The 20732-nt window shown below is 43.5% G+C and overlaps 1 protein-coding gene across 3 annotated transcripts in view; it reads left to right on the top strand.

Annotated features, from left to right (window-relative positions):
- The window catches only part of Nmrk1 (nicotinamide riboside kinase 1), a 35422-nt gene extending 15428 nt beyond the window's left edge, over window positions 1-19994 (top strand). For 2 of the 3 annotated variants that reach the window (XM_085693682.2, XM_085693681.1), the window contains exons 5-9: window positions 6-153; window positions 236-307; window positions 861-967; window positions 3544-3627; window positions 19507-19994. In XM_085693682.2, coding sequence (XP_085549808.1) covers window positions 6-153; window positions 236-307; window positions 861-967; window positions 3544-3627; window positions 19507-19631 — 536 coding nt within the window. In that variant the 3' untranslated portion in view covers window positions 19632-19994. Of the gene's footprint in view, window positions 1-5; window positions 154-235; window positions 308-860; window positions 968-3543; window positions 3628-10675; window positions 11652-19506 lie in introns of those variants that run through there. The other variant, XM_048429847.3, reaches the window with a different exon arrangement.
- The last annotated feature ends 738 nt before the right edge of the window (window positions 19995-20732 follow it).

The following is a 20732-nucleotide window of genomic DNA, read 5'->3' as shown; positions in this document are numbered from 1 at the left end:
TTCAGTGCTTGAAGCACTTAACATGGAAAAAATGATGTCAGCTGTTTCGAGGTGGATGGAAAACCCAGGGCGCTCTGAGGGACCAGCAGCTTTGGAAAGCGCTCAAGGGGTTCCCATTTTAATCATTGAGGGATTCCTTCTCTTTAATTATAAGTAAGTCCCCTCCCAGCCCCAACCTGAAGGAATGCGGGGGTGGGAGAGAGAGCCTTGCGAGCTGAGTGTGTTGTGTTCTTAGGCCGCTGGACACCATATGGAACAGAAGTTACTTCCTGACCGTCCCATATGAAGAGTGTAAGAGGAGGCGGAGGTACGTTTAGAGACCGTTTTGTGCACTGTTACCCGAAAGGTGAACTGTAGGGAAAACAGGAAAAGTGGCATTATTGAACAAGCCTTAACTCGGAAGTCAAGCATTTTATCACCTGGGGTCCAGTAACTTCTCTAAGAGGAAGGGCCAGGGCCGTCCTGTCGGGCTCCTTCCTCCTCACCCGCCACGCCCACGCTCTGCTAGCCCCACGGAGACCACCGGCTACATTAGAGAGGAAGCCAGCCTGTCCGCGTATCTCGCACCTTATTTCTTCTTGTACTTGTCCCATAATTCTTTTATAAAACACAAGAGACAGAGAAAAGATAACTATGAATGTTAATGAGTTACAGGCATACAGTTCGAATCATAAAACTAAATCTATTTTGCTATTTTTCTTACTACAATTGAGTTTTTTTTTTTAAAAAAAAAAAAAAAGTACTCTGGATCCCTCTTTAGATTTAACCTGAGTGATTTTTTTACATTGTCTTGACTGTGATTCATTTACTTTGTCAATCATATTTTATATCAACATCAAGTTTCTTGCCTGTTTTTCCAGTACAAGGGTGTATGAGCCTCCTGACCCTCCAGGGTACTTTGATGGCCACGTGTGGCCCATGTACCTAAAGCACAGACAAGAAATGAACACCATCACATGGGAGATCAGTAAGTACCTCCCCTCTTTCTCGCAAGGCCTTTTACTTCTCATTTATGTCAAAGTAGAGAAAGGATTACTTGGAAAACATTTTTCTCAAGGAGTTTGTAAAGAGATGCTCAGGCAGCCTCGGGGTTCCCCTCATCTACAACTGATTCTTGCTGGCTTCTTCTTCCCCTGGTGGTTCCTGTCAAACTTGTCAGAGTCCACATTGTCATCCGTTGAGCCACCGTTGCCTGGATGTGGCCTGTGACAGTGGTAGGTCAGGGAGGCAGACCCAGTCTCTGCTCTAAGCCAGCTGAGATCTCACCAGGAAACGGCATTAAAAGTCTAACCTTACACACAAGTCTTTTCTCCATGTAAGCGCTGATGTGGAGCACCAGGAAGACTGGAGAAAGCTGTCTGTCACTAAACTCGTATGCGCTTAGCTGGCCTGGGGATGGGGGACCATAGGTTAGTGGGGAATGACTATCATCCAGACCATAAGGAGAACAGAGAAAAGACCTAGGGGCAGGAAGGCATGAGCAATACCTAAAAGAGGCTGTTGTGTTTGTAGTAGAGAAAAGTAAGGGGAAGATGGGCCACTGCCGCTGCTGCTGCTGCTGCTGCTGCTGCTGCTGCTGATACAGGCAAGGGCCAGGCCCTCTAATGCTAATGGGGTGTCCTTGGAGAGCTGGGAGAGCTGGGAAGCACCCCACAGACAGGCTCTAAACACGGTCATGGTCGATACATATTTTGGGTAAGGTCTCTCCTGATCTGAAGAGTAGATTTAGAGGTTGCATTGCGGAACACAAGTACTCAGTAGAACTGGGGCATAAAGGTGCCCAGGATTCCAGACACCCCAGGAACCAGCAAGAGATGTTTTGGGGAGAAAACGTGAAGAAATTGTACATATGTGAAGAAGGACTAGACATGTGTTTTGCAGGAAATAAAATGGAGGTACCTGAAAGACAGTGTTCCAATTTGGAGGCCATATGAATACATGGCCCTGAGCTAAGGTACTGTCCCTGGAGTGTTTAGGGAGACAGTGGCCTAAGTCCGTTGGCCAGGACAGAGGGATCATCCTGGCATACTTTTCAGAGCAAAGGAGACTCACCCGTATTGAAAGGAGCCTGTTGGCCTCCGGGGAAGGTAGCTCCGTTGAGATCTGTGCAGAAAGAGCAGAGTCTACCTCAGCGCTGTGCGGGTTTGTGCTGCGCCAGCAGCTACTGGGGCGTCCGTCTAGGGAAAACATCCTCTCATGCCCTTCGCTCCCGCCATCAAAACTGCAAGTCTAACTTGGTCCTTGGTCTTTGGCCTAGTTAATGCCAGCTGTCAAATTCACACAGTCATCTGAGGGAGTCACAGTTGAGGGACTACCTAGATTCTATCAGCCTGTGGCCATCTCTGTGTCAGATTGTCTTGACTGATGGTTGATGTTCGGGGGGAGCTCCATGCATTGTGAGCAGTGCCACCTTAGACAGTTGAGCCCGGGCTGTACAGGAAAGCTAGCTGAGCAAGGCAGAGAGCAATCCAGCAAGCAGCATTCCTCCGTGGTTCCTGTGACAGGCTCTCACCTTGAGTTCCTGCCCTGAGAAATGTAAGCCAAATAAACCCTTTCTTCCCCGCATTGCTTTTGGTTGGAGTGTTTTATCACAACACCAGAAGAAAAAACAAAACAAAGCGAGGACACCTTGTTTAGATGCAGCCGATCCACGGTTTCCAGCTCTTTGGTATAAAATCTATAGACACCAAGGCACAGCCTTTCTCCGAAATTCCATCTCCAGTGCTGTCCTTCCTCTGCTGTTGCCACTCATGCTTCCCCACAGGCAACTTCTCTTCAGATCCCCTCAGCCTTGCTGTTTGCGACTAGCAGGTCCTTTCCTTTCTGCAAAAGTGTTCATGCCGGTTATATTGAAAATTCTAACTTCTGGTCTGGGAAGTGTGTGGTAAAGTCCAGACTGACCCATGGTTTAAAAGCTTCACTGTTGGGACATGCACTGGGGAATTGCTCCTCTTTGGGACAGGAAACACTGCAGTCTCTGAACTTGTTTTGTATGTCAACCAGGCACCAAGAACAAACCAAAGAAACCACCCACGTCCAGCTTAGTGAGCCAGTGAGTTTATTGGGGTTACTTATAGGAGCGTGGTGACTCAAAGGCAATTACATCACCAAAAAGCCCATGTCACCATGGCAATGCCTCCTCAAAGCAAAATCCCTAGAGCTGCCTGTACAACCTACTGGCAATTCTGGGCATGGGAGAACCTTCTGTCTCCAGCAGTTGTTACTGCTGATGGAACCTTTGGAAGGGGCCTTGTGAGTCTAACACTCAAGAACTCAATGAGCCATTAGGTTCATTTACTTTGGAATCTTAATGTCTTCCTTCCTCCCTCTAGGAGGGAATGTCCCAATGCAGAAGAAACAGTACACAGTGCATGCCATGTCCACAGTGCTTAGCCTCTCTCTCTTTCTCTTTTCATTCCTTCCTGTCCTCCTTTCTTCCATAGATCATAGTTTGGTGAAAGCTATGGGTGTTTTTAAGAAACTCCAAAGCATCCATTACTAATAATCCTGTTCACATTTGAACTGCTATTTCTCACTTCTCAGTTTACCTAGATGGAACAAGATCTGAAGAGGACCTCTTTTCTCAAGTGTATGAAGATGTCAAGCAAGAATTAAAGAAGCAAAATGGTAAATATTATTCTATCAACTCAGATGGTGGAGGAAAAAGAATCTTGAGAACAGTTCATTGCATTCCAAGATCGGTGTGCACAAATGCCAACAAGGGGAGATTTTTGCATTGATCTTTCTTGGATCACATGACTTGCAAAGAGATATCACTTTGACCAGAAAAATGGCATACTGTGATTGGCCATAACTAAATCATATACCCCATCATGGTTGAATGCCACCACCTGAGACCTAATATTGAAAATTTTTCCATAGAGAAAGCAGGGCAGAAATTAGAAACATGAAGAAGAAAGTTGGAATACCATGCTTGGAGGTTAAAACTCCACACCTAACAGCCAGATTTGAATTACAAGAATTAAAATGTGAGCTGAAGAAATGGCTCAGCGGTTAAGAACTCTTGCTATTCTTGTAGAGGACTGGAGTTCAGTACCCAGCAGCCACACTGGGCAGCTTACAGCTGCCTGTAACTCTCTCTAACACAAAGACATCTGACACTTTCTTCTGGCCTCTGCTGGCACCCACATGTTTATGTACCTCTCTCCCTCCCTTCTTCCATCCATTCTCTTTCTCTCTCTCTCTCTCTCTCTCTCTCTCTCTCTCTCTCTCTCTCTCTCTCTCTCACACACACACACACACACACACAAATAATAATTCTTAAAATTTTTTTGAATAAAGATCTCACTATGTAGCCCTGACTGGCCTGGAACTTGCTGTATAGAACAGGCCAGCCTAGAACTCACAGAGATTCCTCTGCTGCTTCTTTCCATTGTGCTGGGATTAAAGGCATTGGTCACCACACCTAGCCTAATAAAAACAAGTATTAAAAAATAAAATGATTACTATGTTGAACTGATGGTGCATGCCTATATCGAAGCACTCAGGCAGATGGGGCAGGAGAGTCATGAGCTCAAAGGTAACTTAAGTTAGAGTGACACCCTGTCTCAAAAGAAAGCGGAGGAGGGGAGATCTTGTGGCCAACAGATAAGATGTCGGGGTCAGCTGGCTCAAGAGAAAGCCGCATTAGCCTCAGGAGCAGGGGAGAATGTAGCAGGGTTTGGGGTGAGAAAACCTTCTGTAGCCCACATGTCAGTCACTCGGTAAGAATTAAGTTTACTCTCTCTTCACCTCTTTCACTAACCAGCTGGGCCCCCATTGATCCTGATTGTTCCTGGTTGTAAGGCCAGCCCTTGGCATAGGCAGGAAGCCCTCTGAGGAAATTTTAAGACCATTTTAAATTTCCCTCAAATAAATAAAACTAATAATCCTTACCAAGTCTGCCATCCCACCCTAACTTCCCATCCTGCCATCCTAACCCTGCCACTTCACGTGACCCTACCATCTGAACCCTGCTATCCCAACCCCTGCCATCATACCCTGACACCCCAGCCTGACTCCCCATTCTGCCATCCTAACCCTGCCACTTCACCCCTGCCATCCCACCCTGTCACCCCACCCTGTCACCCCACCCCTGCCATCTGTTACTCTGATGGAAGGTAGAAGGTAGGCCTCCCATAATACAGCCAGGGGCACCAGCATAAGTAGATGAAGAGTAGTGGGGTGATGTGAGTTGCTCAGCTTTTAGAGCTGATAATCCTGGGCCAGAACTACTTATCTGAGAGAGACCAGATCCTCTTTCTGGCCCAATGAGAGGCTTCAGGACCCAGATGCTAGTATCTGTCTACCCAAAAATGGGCAGGGTTTAGGCCCAGTTCCCTTTTAGTAATTAAGTCATATACTGGAGTTTGGCCTTAGAATCTGTTTTACAATAAAGACAGAGAAAGCTTTAGTCATGTTCCTCAGATACATTACACCCCATACCACCCCAAATCCGTCTTTTGCCGTCTGCCCACAAGGGCCAAGAACAGCTGGTGTGCTGCAGCAGATGCTGTGAACCCGCAGGGTAGTACGTGTCTGCGTGTGGGACTCCAGTGTGTGAGCGCGTGCACACACACACCTTCCTTGCCTGCATCTAGAGGTAGATGAGAAGTGTTCTCCTCCTCGAGGCTCTCTAGTTTCTGTTCTAGGTACAAGATACAGGTAAACTAAGATTAACAGAAACACTAGAAGAGATAAAACTTGGAAACAGATGTACTTTTCCTGCCCCCAAGATTTATGGTAGTCTTGCATTGTACAGATAATTTACTGTGCTATTTCTAGTAATCCATCACCTTTCCAAGTTCTTGCAGCCAGAAGAATTCTCAGCGTAGCCCGCTTCACCCCTGAGCCTCAGAGCACCAGGCTGACCTTCCTAACATGTCAAATGTTGACTCCAGGCTTTTTTACTTTGTGTAACCTTGTTCAGCAAATTCTTCATTATAAGAATATACAATCTGGCCGGGCAGTGGTGGTGCATGCCTTTAATCCCAGCACTCAGGAGACAGAGGCAGGTGGATCTCTTTGAGCTCGAGGCCAGCCTGGTCTACAAGAGCTAGTTCTGGGGACAGGCCCCAAAGCTACAGAGAAACCCTGTCTCGAATAACAAAAAAGAAAAGAAAAGAAAAGAATATATTGTCTTAATTGTGTGTGATAAGGTAATAAAATTGATAAAATTGATAAGTAAATTTAAAAAGATAAATAACCCTGAAAAGTTAGAGTTTCTATTGCTACGAAGAGACACCATGACCATGGCAACTCTTACAAAGAAAAACATTTAATTAGGGTGGCTTACAGTTTCAGTTCAGTCCATTATCATCATGGTGGGCATGGCAGCATGCAGGCAGACATGTGCTCGAGGAGAGTTGAGAGTCCAGCATCTTGATCCATAGGCAATAGGAAGTGAACTGTGTCACTGGGCATAGCTTAAGCATAAGAGACCTCAAAGCCCACCCCCACAGTGACACACTTCTTCCAGTAAGGCCATAGCTACTCCAACAAACTCACATCTCCTAATAATGCCACTTCCTTTGGGGGCCATTTTCTTCCAAACCACCATCATAAGGCTATATAAAGTTATACATGTAGTGTAGTCCTAACTCAAATCTGAAGCCTGAAGTAAAATGTAATCATGACCTAATCTTAATGTAACAAAGCAATTTATCCACAAGGACCATCAAGCTCCCTTAAAAGCTTTTGTTTTCATATTATTCTAAAAACATATTTGATTCTAAACATTTTTATGTGAAGAAATTATAATTGTGTTCTTATCAGTCTCTCTCTTACAGGAAGCTGTGAGCACACTGGGTAATCAGCCATGCTGATTTCTGGTTACTTAGTGGCTGTGTTCATGTAGCTGTGTGGATGTTATTATATAATGAAGCTAAATATCATTACCATTAGAAGATCAAAGGCCAAGTTCCTTTTTTCTTTCTTTTTTAATTTATTTGTTTTTATTTTATGTTCATTGGTGTTTTGTCATGGGTATTGGGGTCCCCTGGAGTAGGAATTACAGCTAGTTGTGAGCTGCCATATGGGTGCTGTTAATTGAACCCAGGTCCTCTAGAGTAGTCAGTACTCTTAACCACTGAGCCATCTCTCCAGCCCAGTGAGATCTTTTTTTTATACACCAGTGTGAAATCTAAAACTTAGCATTGATACTTTAGTATTGGGGGCTGTGGACCCCCAGACCCTGAATTTCCTGTAGACAGCTTGTTACGCTTGCAGCTGCTCTGAGCAAAACAACTTGTTTTCCTGTGTTTGCAGCTGCTCTGAGCATGAGACCCTCAGGAGTTCCTGATGGCAGGGGAGTGGTTTCTGGCCGGTTTGGCTGGGGTGTGGCTATCAGTTAAGGATCCCTATATAAGCAGCTCCTGAACACAATAAAGGGGGCATTCTTCGCATTCTTGTTTCAAGGATGACCCTGTCCCTGTGTCTGTGTGTGTGTGTGTGTGTGTGTGTGTGTGTGTGTGTGTGTGTGTGTGTGTGTGTTTAAATCTCCAGCCCCTTTCCAGGCTCTTGAACCTTCCTGTAGTGCAGGCGGTGGTTACAGGCATAGTGCCAGAGTACACCAGAGTACATGGAGTACAGGCGTTACAGGACCACCGTACATGTAGCAGCACGGATGCTACACTTTAGTATGGAACAAAGATGTCCCATAGTTGACACCAGATGGAAGGATAAGGAATGAAAAAGTGAAATTTTTATTATCATGTATTTGTATTTTCCTAAATTGAGTTTGAAATAAAATTTTACCTAGCAAATAATATTACGGTAACTATCTGGCGTAATAGCCTGTCTTAGTTAAGGTTTTATTGCTATGAAGAGACACCATGACCACAGCAACTCTTATAAAGTAAAACATTGAATTGGGATTGACTTACGATTTTAGAGGTTTAGTCCATTATTGTCATAGCAAGACATGGCAGCATGCAAGCAGACAGTGCTGGAGAAGCTGAGGGTGTAGCTAGTCTTTCTCTGTCTCCTTAGCCAGCTCTCAAATCATGACATGGAGACTTGTAATTATGAAACCTTGGTCAGTAGTTTAGGCTTGTTTCTAACTAGCTCTTAGAACTTAAATTAACCCATATTTTTATTAATCTACATTCTACCATGTGGCTTTTACCTCTTTCCCATTTTATGTGTCTGACTCGTTCAGCATCTGTCTGACTTTTCTTCCTCCTTCCTGGTGTCCTCTGTGCCTGGAAATCTTTTCTAGCTATTGGCCATTCCAACCACTTCCACTGACATATCTTCACACAGTGCAAAGGAATGTTCCACAGCATGAGAGCTCTACATCTTAACCTGCAGGCAGCAAAAGGAGACTGCATACTATGCTAGGTGGAGATTGAGCATATGAGGCCTCAAAGCCCACCCCCACAGTGACACACTTCCTCAAACAAGGCCACACCTACTCCAAAAAGGCCATACTTCCTAATAGTGCTACTCTTTATGGGCCAGGCATTCAAATGCATGAGTCTATTGAGCGTGATTCCTATTCAAACCACCACATAGTCCCAATTCACATAACATCATTCAGTCTTTTGCTAATTGTTTTTGGACACTTGCTGCTGTTACTATGACTAGTAACATCATATCTAGCCACACACACACACAAAAAAAATCTATGTGTTGTAGTGTGTCCTAGTTAGGGTTACGATTGCAGTGATGAAACATGAATGACCAAAAGCAACTTGGGGAGGAAAGGGTTTATTTCACTCAAGTCTTTATGAGGTGGTCCTAAGTTGGAGCTACCAGATGAGGCTGTCTGTTGAACAATTTTCTGAAGATTGGTATCAGGAGCAGTTGTTACCTTTAATGGTATATCCAGATTCACTGATTATTTGACAAGAGTAGTGTTTAACCATAGTTTTTTACAAAGTTTCTGAAAAGTCTTGAGTTGTGTGTATTTTAGTATTCAATGTGTATTATCCTTTGTAAATACGAGATAAGCAATAAGTACCTAGATAAGACCAGTGAGGGCAGGAACTCACACAGAGCAGGAATGGAGGTGGGGGCTGATGCAGAGGCTGGGGGGAGGGGTACTGCTTACTGTCTTGCTCAGCATGGCTTGCTTAGTCTGCTTTCTTATAGAACCCAGGACCACCAGCCCAGGAGTGGCTCCACCCACGATGGGCTGTGCTCTCTCCCATCAATCACTAATTAAGAAAATGTCCTACTGCCTGCAACCCGATCTTATGGAGACATTTTCTCAGTTGAGGTTCTCTCCTTTCAGATAACCCTCACTTCTGCTAAGTTGATACAAAACTTTAACCAGCATACAGTGTTTGCCTAACATATGAGGCCCTGGGTTTAATCCCCATGGTGCCTCTCTTTCTCTCTTTCTGTGTGTCTGTCTCTCTCTGTGTCTCAGTCTCTGTTTCTCTCTCTCTCTTTCTCTCTCCCTCTCCCCCCCTCATACACACACACACACACACACACACACACACACATACATCACATGCAATATGTACATACTGTTGGTTTTCTTTTTGAATTACATTCTTAGAATAAGTTCTCAGGTACTAGTGTATTTGTTTGGTCAAAAAGTACAATCATTTTTACATTTTACTTTAATTTTACATTTTAACATTTATTTCAGCAATTAAATGCTGCACTTGAAAAGATATGTTTTCTCTGACAAAACTGAATAATAAGAGTGCATCAAGGTTTTTTCCTGAGTTCCTGAACAATTCTGCTAAGCCTCCTTCATTTACCACAGTGGATTGAAGGTTACAATACTTCTTTCCTACATCCAGACCACACTCAAAAACAAAATTCATGCTTTAGGCAGCTGCCCTTTAATGTACTTCTGGTCCTCAAAGCTTTCTTTTCCTGTAGGTAAGTATCTATGCCATTGCAAATGATAATGGATATCTGGGCTTTCTATTTTCATTGTTTGATGATTATGTACACATACGTAATGTACCTGTCATTTCCATCACCCACAATCCTTCTCATCACCCTCCCACTCCCACTGAGCCCTTCTTCACAGTACATCGCCTTCCTATTTTCATGTCTTTTTCTTTTCTATTTTTACTTTGGTTGTTAATTTCCTTTGTTGTTGTTGCTTGTGAACCACTGAGTTTAATTAGGGTTGTGTGAGCATAGGTAGGGAGTATTTACCAGCGCATAGGCAACTTACCAGTGGTTACAACACTGAAGAAAATGACTTCCCCTTTCCCAGTTAACTGCAAGTAGTTCCTCAGGAGGAGTGAAGCCTCGAGAACTCCTCCCTGTCATGACAGAGTGTTGGTGGGCCCCATCTTGGACAGGTCTTGTGCATGAAGCCGTAGCTGCAGTGAGTTCACGGATACAACCGTCATTTCAAATCCAGAAGATAGTGTTTCACACTTCTCCCCATACTCCAGCCCTTCAGTCCCTTCTGTGCCCTCTTTCAAAATGTTCTTTGAGCCATTGGAGGCAGAGTAATGATATATATGCCCCATTTATGGCTGAGCACTCAATAGGCACTTATTCTCGGAGGGTGACCAGAGAGGCTTAAAATTTGGTGCAAGGATTAAGACAATGGGATTTGTATTCAATGTGGTTCTTTATGGAGAAAGCGGAATTTTTGCCTCAAAAATCCTTGTAATCTTAACATTCTTGAGTATTGGATGTGAAGATCTAATCAAATAGAATTTGGGGTATTCACATTTTTCTCTTTGTTCCTAAGGTTTGTGAGTAACAGCACAAAGATGGAATGCAGCAAGTCCTCCTGGGATGGATTAAGAAACTTGAAGGACAGTAAACCCTACCTTGGGCAAAAAAGAAATATGGAGGGATGTGTTGAAGAACATTAGCTGGGATGCAGTGTGTCCCGCAGGACAATGACAGCTCTCTTGTGTCTTGCTCCTTTTTATCACATTTTTCACAATCTGTAGAACAATGTGTGCCCAAGCCATTGAACAGGAACCTCTCACGAATGCAAAATGGCTGCTGTCACTCTGCGGAAGGCACAGCACAGTTTGTACACAAAGGTCCGGGTTCCTCTGTAAGAGTAGAGGTCAGGTTTTCCTGACTAGGACCTAGCCAGTCCACCAGTATTATGTTGTGTGTTTCTGCATTTGTGTGTGTAGTTGTTGTGTCCACGTTATTATGTATATTTCTGTTGTGTACACACACTCAAACACTATGAAAGAAACCTTGTATACTACACAGCATTTTTTGTGTTTGTATTGCTTATAATATATAATTTGAAAAATGCTGCTGTCTGCAATCTCATAGCAATGCCCCCCACCTGCAGTCAGCAGCATTACCCAAAATATTGTTCTGACATTGACTGAGTCAGCAGTTTACTGCAGCATCTGGAGATTGCTTTGTAGTAGCAGGTTTTCTTCTGCTTGACCAATACCTGTGTGTCTCTGTGCAGAGACTTTTATATCCATAGAAGGATTTAGTATGTTTTACTTGGTTTTCTGAAAATAGCACTCTGAATTACAAAATCATATCGTTTTCTTCAATCATATGTAAAACCAGGGCCTTTGTTTGAGAGGCACGGGCAGGGGATAGAAATTCTTTCAATGCTGGGATTAAAATTATGTATATATGTAGAGCAGTCCTAATTCAGATATGAAATTTGTATATTAATAATAAAATAGAGTGCCCACAATCTTGTCAGTTCATATAATATATACTGTGATATTGCCTCACTTGGTCAGTTGTCATTACTTCTTTATTTCTAACATCCATTGACAATGAGTGAGTGTTTGGGTTGTACACAATATGAAAAATACAAAACATAAATAAAACCTCGGTTCAAAGCAGCAGCTACATACATGTATTTGGCCACGCTGTTTAAAGTCCTGATTTTAATTGCCTTGTTTAAAGGGTAAGTTTCAGAATCCCTCCTGTGGCAACGATAACTCAGGGAGGATCGTTTCAGCTACTGTTGTAGTCAGCAGAGAGCGGCTGCACACACGGGAGAGCTCATACCGACAGTGTGACCACTAGCAGCTGTCAGTCAGCTCTAGCTGCTGCTGCAGAAACAGCAGGAGGAAAGGGTTTTGCTTTGTGTCCCTAAGGTTTGCTGGCCAGGAGCCTGCAGCAAACATGACTTCCCCCAGAGTCCAGATTGTTGTAGGAAGCCACTTGTTCATCCCAGCCACCCAGAACCTAAATAACCACACAGAAACTGTATTAATTAAATCACTGCTCGGCCTATTAGCTCTAACTTCTTATTGGCTAGCTCTTACATCTTAATTTAACCCATTTTCATTATTCTGTGTATTGCCACGAGGCTGTGACTTACCTGGTAAAGTTCCAGTGTCTGTCTTTGGCCGGGCTACATGGCTTCTCTCTGACTCCACCTCCTTTCTCCCAGCATTCAGTTTAGTTTTCCCTGCCTAGCTCTGTTCTACCCTATCAGTTCAAGCCAGTTTCTTTATTAACCAATGGCATTCACAGCATACAGAGCAGAATCTCACATCACCAGATGATAGGTACAGGGAAGGCAGCAGCCCCCAGAAGTCAGCAGCTGTGGGGAAGTACCTCTAGAGAGAGTGGACTCCCTCAAAATTCTAGAGAATGAGCCTCCAGAAAATGCATCAGCATGGCCTCTGTCATTTAGAGAGTCATGGCAGTGTTTTGAGGTCCAGCCAACCATAGTGCTGAGGGAGGACAGAGAAGGTACTTTGGGTGTCTCCTCAGCCCTCCAGGATGAGCCAGGTCCACTTATGTCTTAGGTCTTTGTGCTTCTTACTAGCCCCATTTTTTTTATTACTTTTGGTTTATATAATAAATATCTACTTGTACTTATGAAATTATATATATATATCCAATTGTTTTCACTGTACCGTCTTTAATCATATGAATCTGTTTTAAACATTTCATTCATTTATGTGTAGGCAGAGACTGCTCTTTTGTTTCCTGGCTGCCAAAACCAGAAATAATCACACAGAAACTAAACTATTTTAATTAAAATACTGCTTGGCCTATTAGCTCTGGCTTCTTATTGGCTATCTCCTACCTCTTAAATTAACTCATTTCTATTATTTTGGGTATTACCACAAGGCTGTGGTTTACCTGGTAAAGTTCCAGTATCTGTCTCCTTTGGCAGCTACATGGCATCTCTCTGACTCCACCTTCTTTTCTCCTTTATCTCTGCTTGAAATTCCTGCCTTATTCTATTCTGTGCTGCAATAGGCCCAAAGCAGCGTCTTTATTAACCAATGATAACAAAACACATTCACAGCATATAGAGGGGAATCCCACATCATTTATGTTTTTATATTTTATATTTATATAAGCATAATTATTAGGTTTTAAAATAATAATTGATTTTATATAAGTAATATATTCAATTTTTTTATTAAATTATTAAAGGTTCCATTTCCGCCCCTCCTCCCAACACCCTCCCCCTCTCCCCCTCCCCCTCCTCCTCCCTCTCCATCCCTAAGAGCAGTCAGGGCTTCCAGCCCCATGGGAAGTCCAAGTTCCTCCCCCCTCCCTCCAGGTCCAGGAAGGTGAGTATCCAAACAGACTGAATCCCAAAAATCCAGTATATGCAGAGGAAACAAGTCCCAGTGTCATTGTCAATGGCTTTTCAGAGAGGCTCCGGGCCAGCCACATTCAGAGAATCCGGCCACATTCAGAAAATCTGGTTGTATCACATGCTCGTTCAGTCCCAGTCCAACTATCCTTGATGAACTCTCATTAGATCAGTCCCCTTGTATCAGTGGGTGATCGCACCCCTCGTGGTCCTGAGTTTTTTCTTCATGTTCTTCCTCCTTCTGCTCCTCATCTGAACCATGGGGGTATATTCAATTTTTTATATATTAGTTTCTAGTTTCCATCATTATGTGGTCTTCCATTGTTAGGTGTGCCAGATGGACTCAGACTAATACAACTATTGGACACATTGTTCAACTAATTATAGAAGATGAATCTGGAAAACTAGGCATCTTCATTTCCTGTTTTTTTTTTATTTTTCCATTTCTTATTCCTGAGATATTATTCATACACTATTTGCCCATCAGGAAAAAATGTGTTAGCCAATCTGCAGTGATACTTTGTAATCTAACAAATAAAGCTTGCCTAAGATCAGAGTGCAGAGCTAAGCCACTAGGTAGCCATAGAGGCCAGGCAGTAGTGGTACACACCTTTAATTCCAGCACTCAGGAGACAGAAGCAGGTGGATCTTTATGAGTTCAAGGCCACCCTGGGCTACACAAATTGAATCTGTCTAAAAGAGAAACAGAGCTCACACAAAGGTGATCCCCGCAGTTGGGATCGCATACCTTTAATCCTACCACTAGGGAGGTGGAGAAAGGAGTGATATGGCTGGGCGGAGAGAGGAATATAAAGCAGGAGGAGGCAGGAACTCAGAAGCAGTCTGAAAATTCAGTCTGAGCGTTGGTAGAGAGGAGGATTCACAGAGACAGGACACCCCTTTGGTCTAAGCATTGGTTAGAGGTAAGAACTCTCTAGTGGCTGGCTGCTTCTCTGATCCTCCAGCATTAACCCCTATATCTGACTCTGTGTTTTTATTATTAAGAACTACTAGAATTCGTGCCACACCAATCAGAAGTGCTCTAGACAGAGCCTAGATATAATTCAGTGTTGGAGAACTTGCCTAGTATGCGCCGTCCCCAGGCCTAGCGATCAATAAGCCAGTCAATTAATGTGCCACAAACTGCAACTCTGTGATTTTGCAATTCCAAACATTTTTCCATCAGATAATTAGTGGGTTTTCTTTTTACCTCTTGGATGCTCTCCATATTACAGGACAGTCTCTTGGGGGAAAAAAGAGAGTCTGGGGTTTTTGAGTCTAGCATTTTAAAATATAGCTTGCCTTTTTAAACACAGTCTATCCTGCTTAGTTTGACGATTATATGGGTTTTCTTAACACTTCATAGTGACCATGAAGAAATCATCTGACAGGAAAACCATAGTGATGAAGTTTCAGTGTTCTTTACAGAGTCAAAGCCTGCTGAGGGTTTTGTTTGTCACACAAGCATACAGACGCCTAAGCAAAACCTGAAAATTGACAATGATAGCCTTTTCTGAGCATCTTCTTACCAGCATTTAACTGTTTCTCCACCCAGTGTTAAATGCTGGTAAGAAAATGTGCTGCCTGAACGCACACTGAAGGCCAGGGTGGGGTCAGGTGTTCAAGGCCAGCCTGAGCTTGAGGTCAGCCTGGGGTAAAACTTTCAGAAACCAAATTCAACAACACAAAATAAAAATAAAAAACAAGCAAACAAAATACCGCTTTGGCTATTGGCAGTGCCTGTAATCCCAGCATTTAGAAGGTTGATGCAGAATTGCCAGTTCCAGGCAAGCCTGGACTGTGGAGTGATACCCTTCCTACCTCAGAAACACGGAAAAAGGAAGGGCAGGAGGGAGGAACTGTCCTCTAAAGCCTTTCCTGAGTAGACTAGTTTAGCTCTTGTAAGCGTAGATGTTAACCTGTCTTCTTGTGCACCCCCAACCCCACCCTGAGTGATAACTCTAACACACTTGCTGTTACCAGTGCCCCCTGGGGACAAAACCATTCCCCAGTTGAGAACAGTGAAGCAAAATAAATCTGGCTGGTAGAGATGCAAATCATTTTTGTGACAGAGACAATAACCCTACAAGTTTCAGTTTATTGTTCTATATAGGGACCAGATTTATATCAAAGCGATGTTATTCCAGTACTTTTCTTACGGCACTCATGGGAGACAGATTGGGGACCCAACTTTTATGGTTCAAGTAGTGAACTCTTAACCACTGTCCTATCCTGTCTTACGAGGCCAAGCCAGTCCCCAGACTCTGTGACCCAGGGCGCTGGTTTGACTAAGAATGGCCCTGATATGTTCATACATTTGAATGCTTAGTCACCAGGGAGTGTATGGAAGGATTAGTAGGACTAACAGGTATGGCCTTGTTGGAGGAAATGTGTCACTGGGGGTGGGCTTTGAGGTTTCAAAGGCCCAAGAAAGGCCCAGTCTCTCTCCCCCACCTACTCTCTCCCCCCACCACCTCCAGACCAGGATACAGTAGCTTCCAGCAACCACGCTGGTGCCAGGCATGCCTGCTCCCATGCTCTCTGCCATGATATTAATGGACTAAATTTCTGAAATTGTAACCAAGCCCCCAACTAAATGCTTTCTCTCTTAAGAGTTCCCTTGGTCATGGTCTCTTCACAGCAACACAACAGTGACTAAGACACCCAGCTTCCTGAACCCACCTTTCAATTAACCAGCACCATCCTTCGCCACCCATTTTGAACAGTATTAAAATTTTCATAGTTAAAATCAAAGACGATCTCAGAGACACCTTCACACTTTTTAATATTCTGCGCTTATGTCGTAATACCACAGAAGCCGCCTGAAAGTCAGGTTAACGTTTATATAGGATTATCTCAGATTATTGTTAGTGTTTACAGTAAATCACTGCTTCTCCATGTGACCTGCTGCAATGGAAAACCGCGATTTGCTTCCAGATGAAACCGGAAGTTGGAAGATTAACTAGCCAGCTGTAGCCATTTATAGGGATGATGAACACTGCCTGGAAATAATGTTTCCAATGAAATGTGTATAGGAAGTGAGTGGAAATCGCATTTAACTTTGGAACGTGAGCACATTTGTGTTGTTTACCTCCCTACGCCTAAAGAAACTGAGCTTCGCACAAGATTGAAATTATCCTACTGTGCCTGACGGAATTGATTACGGGTTGATATGAAGTGTCATCAAATGCCTGGCCCCTGGTGTGTGCTTGCTATTATTAGACCCATCTTTCAACCCCAACCCTCTTGACTGCATCCTACAGACCTAAAAACTGTTCTCACGATCAAATAGCACGTTATGAAATCACCTGGGAACGTCTAAGAGGCCCCACAGATGCTAAAAGCCGTTAAAAGTTTATTAGACAGATCTAAGCCCATCACGATGGTTAAAGGTGAGTCACTCATAACCCTTGGGGTTTTAAATTATGATTCTTCCCCCCTTCAAAGCTTCTCTTTATACTCATTTTAATCGGTTTCATTCTGTAAAAACTGAATGGTGGGGTGAACAGTGTATTTCTCTACGACAGGAGACGATGTAAGAGTGGTCCTCAGCCTTTTAAGGGATTATTTGACTTGTGAGTTCCATTGCGTTCTCTTCCTCCCACCACTCAAGGGAATCTTAACCCAGTCACATTGTTCAATCAAGCTGCTTCTGCCTTGTTCTCTTGGACTACTCATCTGGGAAAAAAAAACATTTGATCTATCCTGCACCAAAGGCTGTGTGGCAAAGTAGCAGGACCACCGCCATGTCGAAGAGCCAGTGCCTTTTCATTACCTAGAAGGCTGAGCCATCTTGCCAATGGGCTCTCCAGCTCTAATCAAAACTTTAAAATCAGAAGTCCATATGATGTCAGAGACCCTGAATTAGAATCAACAACACGGCCACTCCTAAAATCCCAGCCCCGCCCACTTCACCTCTACAAGGTTTGGGTGGCTAAGCTTTGGGTAATTCCCACGCAGCAAACTAACAACACAACCTACTCCAGATTGCTGGCTGAGGCTGCTTTGAGTTCCTGTCTCCCCCAGCCCAAAAAAATTCTGGAGAACTTACGAACAATATTCAAATTACTGGAAAGGGGTCTTGGTCATCAACATAGTTCAAAAGCCTGACAGTTGACAATAATATGGCGTCAGCTGCAAACCTCTGCTTCAGTTGGGATTGTAGAGATTTACCATGTAATTATACGCCACAATTCATTATGAGGGTCAAGACCGGCTTTCAGGAATAGAAACTAAGTCAGACTGCTTCCTTGTTAGGAAACCAGTTTGTGTCCCTTCTACCTCTCCAAGAATGAGACAGTCAAGAAAGATCACCCTGCTTTCAGTTTCTGTCTTGGCTTTATTGTCCAGCATTATGACAGATGGAGGTGTTCGGTGTGGATGTCTCATTGGCCACGGAACAATTTACTACCCCCACCATGCTCTACTTCCAATCTCCCTAGCTGATGACTCGGCCATGGTAATTCTTTCAAGTACCATTCAGCAAGCATTTTTCAAATGTTGGGGAAGGTTCCTTTTTGTGCAGAGGAAACAAGGGTGATGGGGCCATGCTTTGCTTCTGTCTGATCCTCCTCAGCCCATACCCGGGGTGCAAACACCCTGAGTGTCCAAAACCAAAGCTAGGATATGAGTTGACAGAAGGCAGTGCAATGTTTTCTGCCTCTCTTTCTTATTTGCTTCATGAGCAGGCAAGCAGCTTCATGAAAATGAAAACAGCAGAGGCACTGTAGCAAACTCATGCTGGTTTTTAATCTTTTTGCAGAGATCCTGACTGTCAATTGGTCAAGGAATCAATCTAGCTAATATCCCAATACCCAAGTAATTCTCTCCAATTCCTCTGTCTCCTCACACACAGAACCTTTTGGGTCCACGTGGGTCATGCAAACATGGGGGGCAGACCACCAAAGTCTATTAAGCCAGAAGTAAACTTTATTCCAGAAAAAAAGAAAGAAAAATCTCCATGGGGCACACCAAAAAAAAAAAAAACAAACAACAAAAAAAAAAAAACCTTATCAGCTAACTGAGACCATAGCCAGAGATGGACTTGTATAAGTGTGGCAATTGGGCTGTTTCCGAATTCCCATTTCTATAGCAAGAGACAAGCATTAGGCGTAAACAAAAGAATTTTTACAATCTCGAGGTAAAACTCAGATACAAATTGCCTTTTTCACAATTTCCATTAACGGGGCTTTTCAGTTAAACTAGTGTTTGTATGTAGCCCATTGTCTCTCTCTGACACTTCCTAATGATGTTTACCAAAGCTCTACACAACCCTGATGCTGTCAGTTTTATGTAGCAGGGAAAGGTGTGAGATAATGCGCAACCAAAAAGTCAGGTACAAGCTAACTCAGCTCACATTAGTTGCTGGTCATGAATGGCTGGGGTTATCTAAAAGCTTGCAGAGGAACCCTCAGTTTGCAGAAGGCCGCCTCAGTCTTGCAGGCCGGGGCTATATAGCACAGCAACACATTGGTAAGGGTTAAACCTTAAGCTGCAGAGAAAGCTGCTGACAGCCTGCTCTCATTCTCCTAGGCTTACAACTTTGTATTTCTTTGTTTTTACACTCTTATTTCTGGAACCTACATTTTTATATTCTTATTCTTGGACTCTTCAAACCTCCTCCAGCTCCTTTAATTTTTACCCAGAAGTCTCATCATACTCCAACTTTTACCCCTGTCCTCCAGCCTTTGTCCAGGTAACCATTGTACATGTCATCCCTTGCCTAGTTAATATCAACAACCTCTTAGCAAAGATCATAGTTCCTTTGATAATCTTCTGCCAGGTCAGTCTTAACTGCAAGATTTTTGTTACTAAGTTGTAGGAACTTGGTGCTTCTTGCTTGGTTGGAAGCCGGCCATTACTGGCACTACACTGTCTCCTGTATTCACCTGGAAGAATGTCCCTTCTGTGACATTTTCAGCAGTTGCTGAAAATGGATACCTTCAGTCTAAACATGAGAAGACCTCAGATAAACTCAAACCACAAGTCATCCCATGAAACATCTCGTCCTCTTCCAGAGTGTCATAGCCAAGAAAGAAAAAGAAATGCTGGGGACCTGTCTCTAACTGGAGGACACCAGAGAGACGTGACAACTATATCCAATGCTGAACCTGGGCTGGATTCTGGAACACTGGAACAGTAATGGGAAAATAGCTTGACCAGAAGTAAGCTTTGTAGCTTAGTTCTGTTGAACTAGTTTCTTGTTTTGATCACTGTGCTCTGATCATGTGCTAACTGAGTGACAACTGTCATGAAAACCATCATTGCATGTTGGAAGGATGTATTGTGCTTCTTGATTTCTATAAGGGATCACAATTAAGAAACTGTTGACTCTCAGAAGAGACTTTAGACTTTTGACTAGTGTTGGGGCTGCTACAGATTGTGGGGACATTGGAAACTGGAACAGTTCATTTTTCATTATGAGATAGCCATGAGGCCATAGGGCCCAGGGGCAAAATGTGATTTGAATGTGAAATGTCTTCTATAAAGTTCCTGTGTTTGAAAACTGTGTCCCCAGATGGTGATGCTGTTTCGGAAGGTTGAGGAACCCATACGTGGAGCCTTGCTAGAGGAAGTAGAACATTGGAAGTGGTCCTTTAAGGCTTATAGCCGGACTCCCCTTCCTGCTCACTCTCTGCTTCCTGACTTCCATTCAGTTTTACCAACTGCCTCCTGCTTCTGCTGCCGTGATGAACTGCACCTTCCCGGAACTGTAAGCCAAACACACAAAGGCACTATGTGAAAAGTCAGAAAAACTCCGCGCTATGTACTCTTTCAACTTTTCTCAATCTGGAAATATTTGAAAGTGTGGATGAAAAAAGGAGAAGAAAACACATACAAATTAGGCACAAACGCTAATCGTGTGTATTGGCTTAGTGCTAAGAGAAGGGAGGAGAGAGAACAAGAAAAATGCCACCACAGGAGAAATAGATTTACAATACTCCCATCAGCACCCAAATCACATTTCATATCAATATCTTGAGGCACTGAGGTAAGGCTTGGCTCAGAAAAATCTGATCTCTGTCGCTCAGCTGGGAAAACAGTGATGGGTTCCAACCCTACAGGGAAATGGCTGGTTTATTTCTGGGACACAAAAGGCCTCATGATTTCCATCTGCGCCTCCTTTGGCCACAAAAATCCTGGTTTTCAGATTAGAATGTTGGAACTCCAGTGTCTTAAAACGAAGAAGAATCTGCCTGTCATAGTTTCACAGCGGGAAAGCAACCTTGGTGGTGGGAGCCAA

The sequence above is a fragment of the Myodes glareolus genome, chromosome 7, assembly GCF_982192425.1.
Source record: "Myodes glareolus chromosome 7, mMyoGla1.1, whole genome shotgun sequence".
NCBI lineage: Eukaryota > Metazoa > Chordata > Mammalia > Rodentia > Cricetidae > Myodes > Myodes glareolus.
Note: the sequence above shows the minus strand (reverse complement) of the source record. Positions and strands in the feature narration are given on the sequence as shown.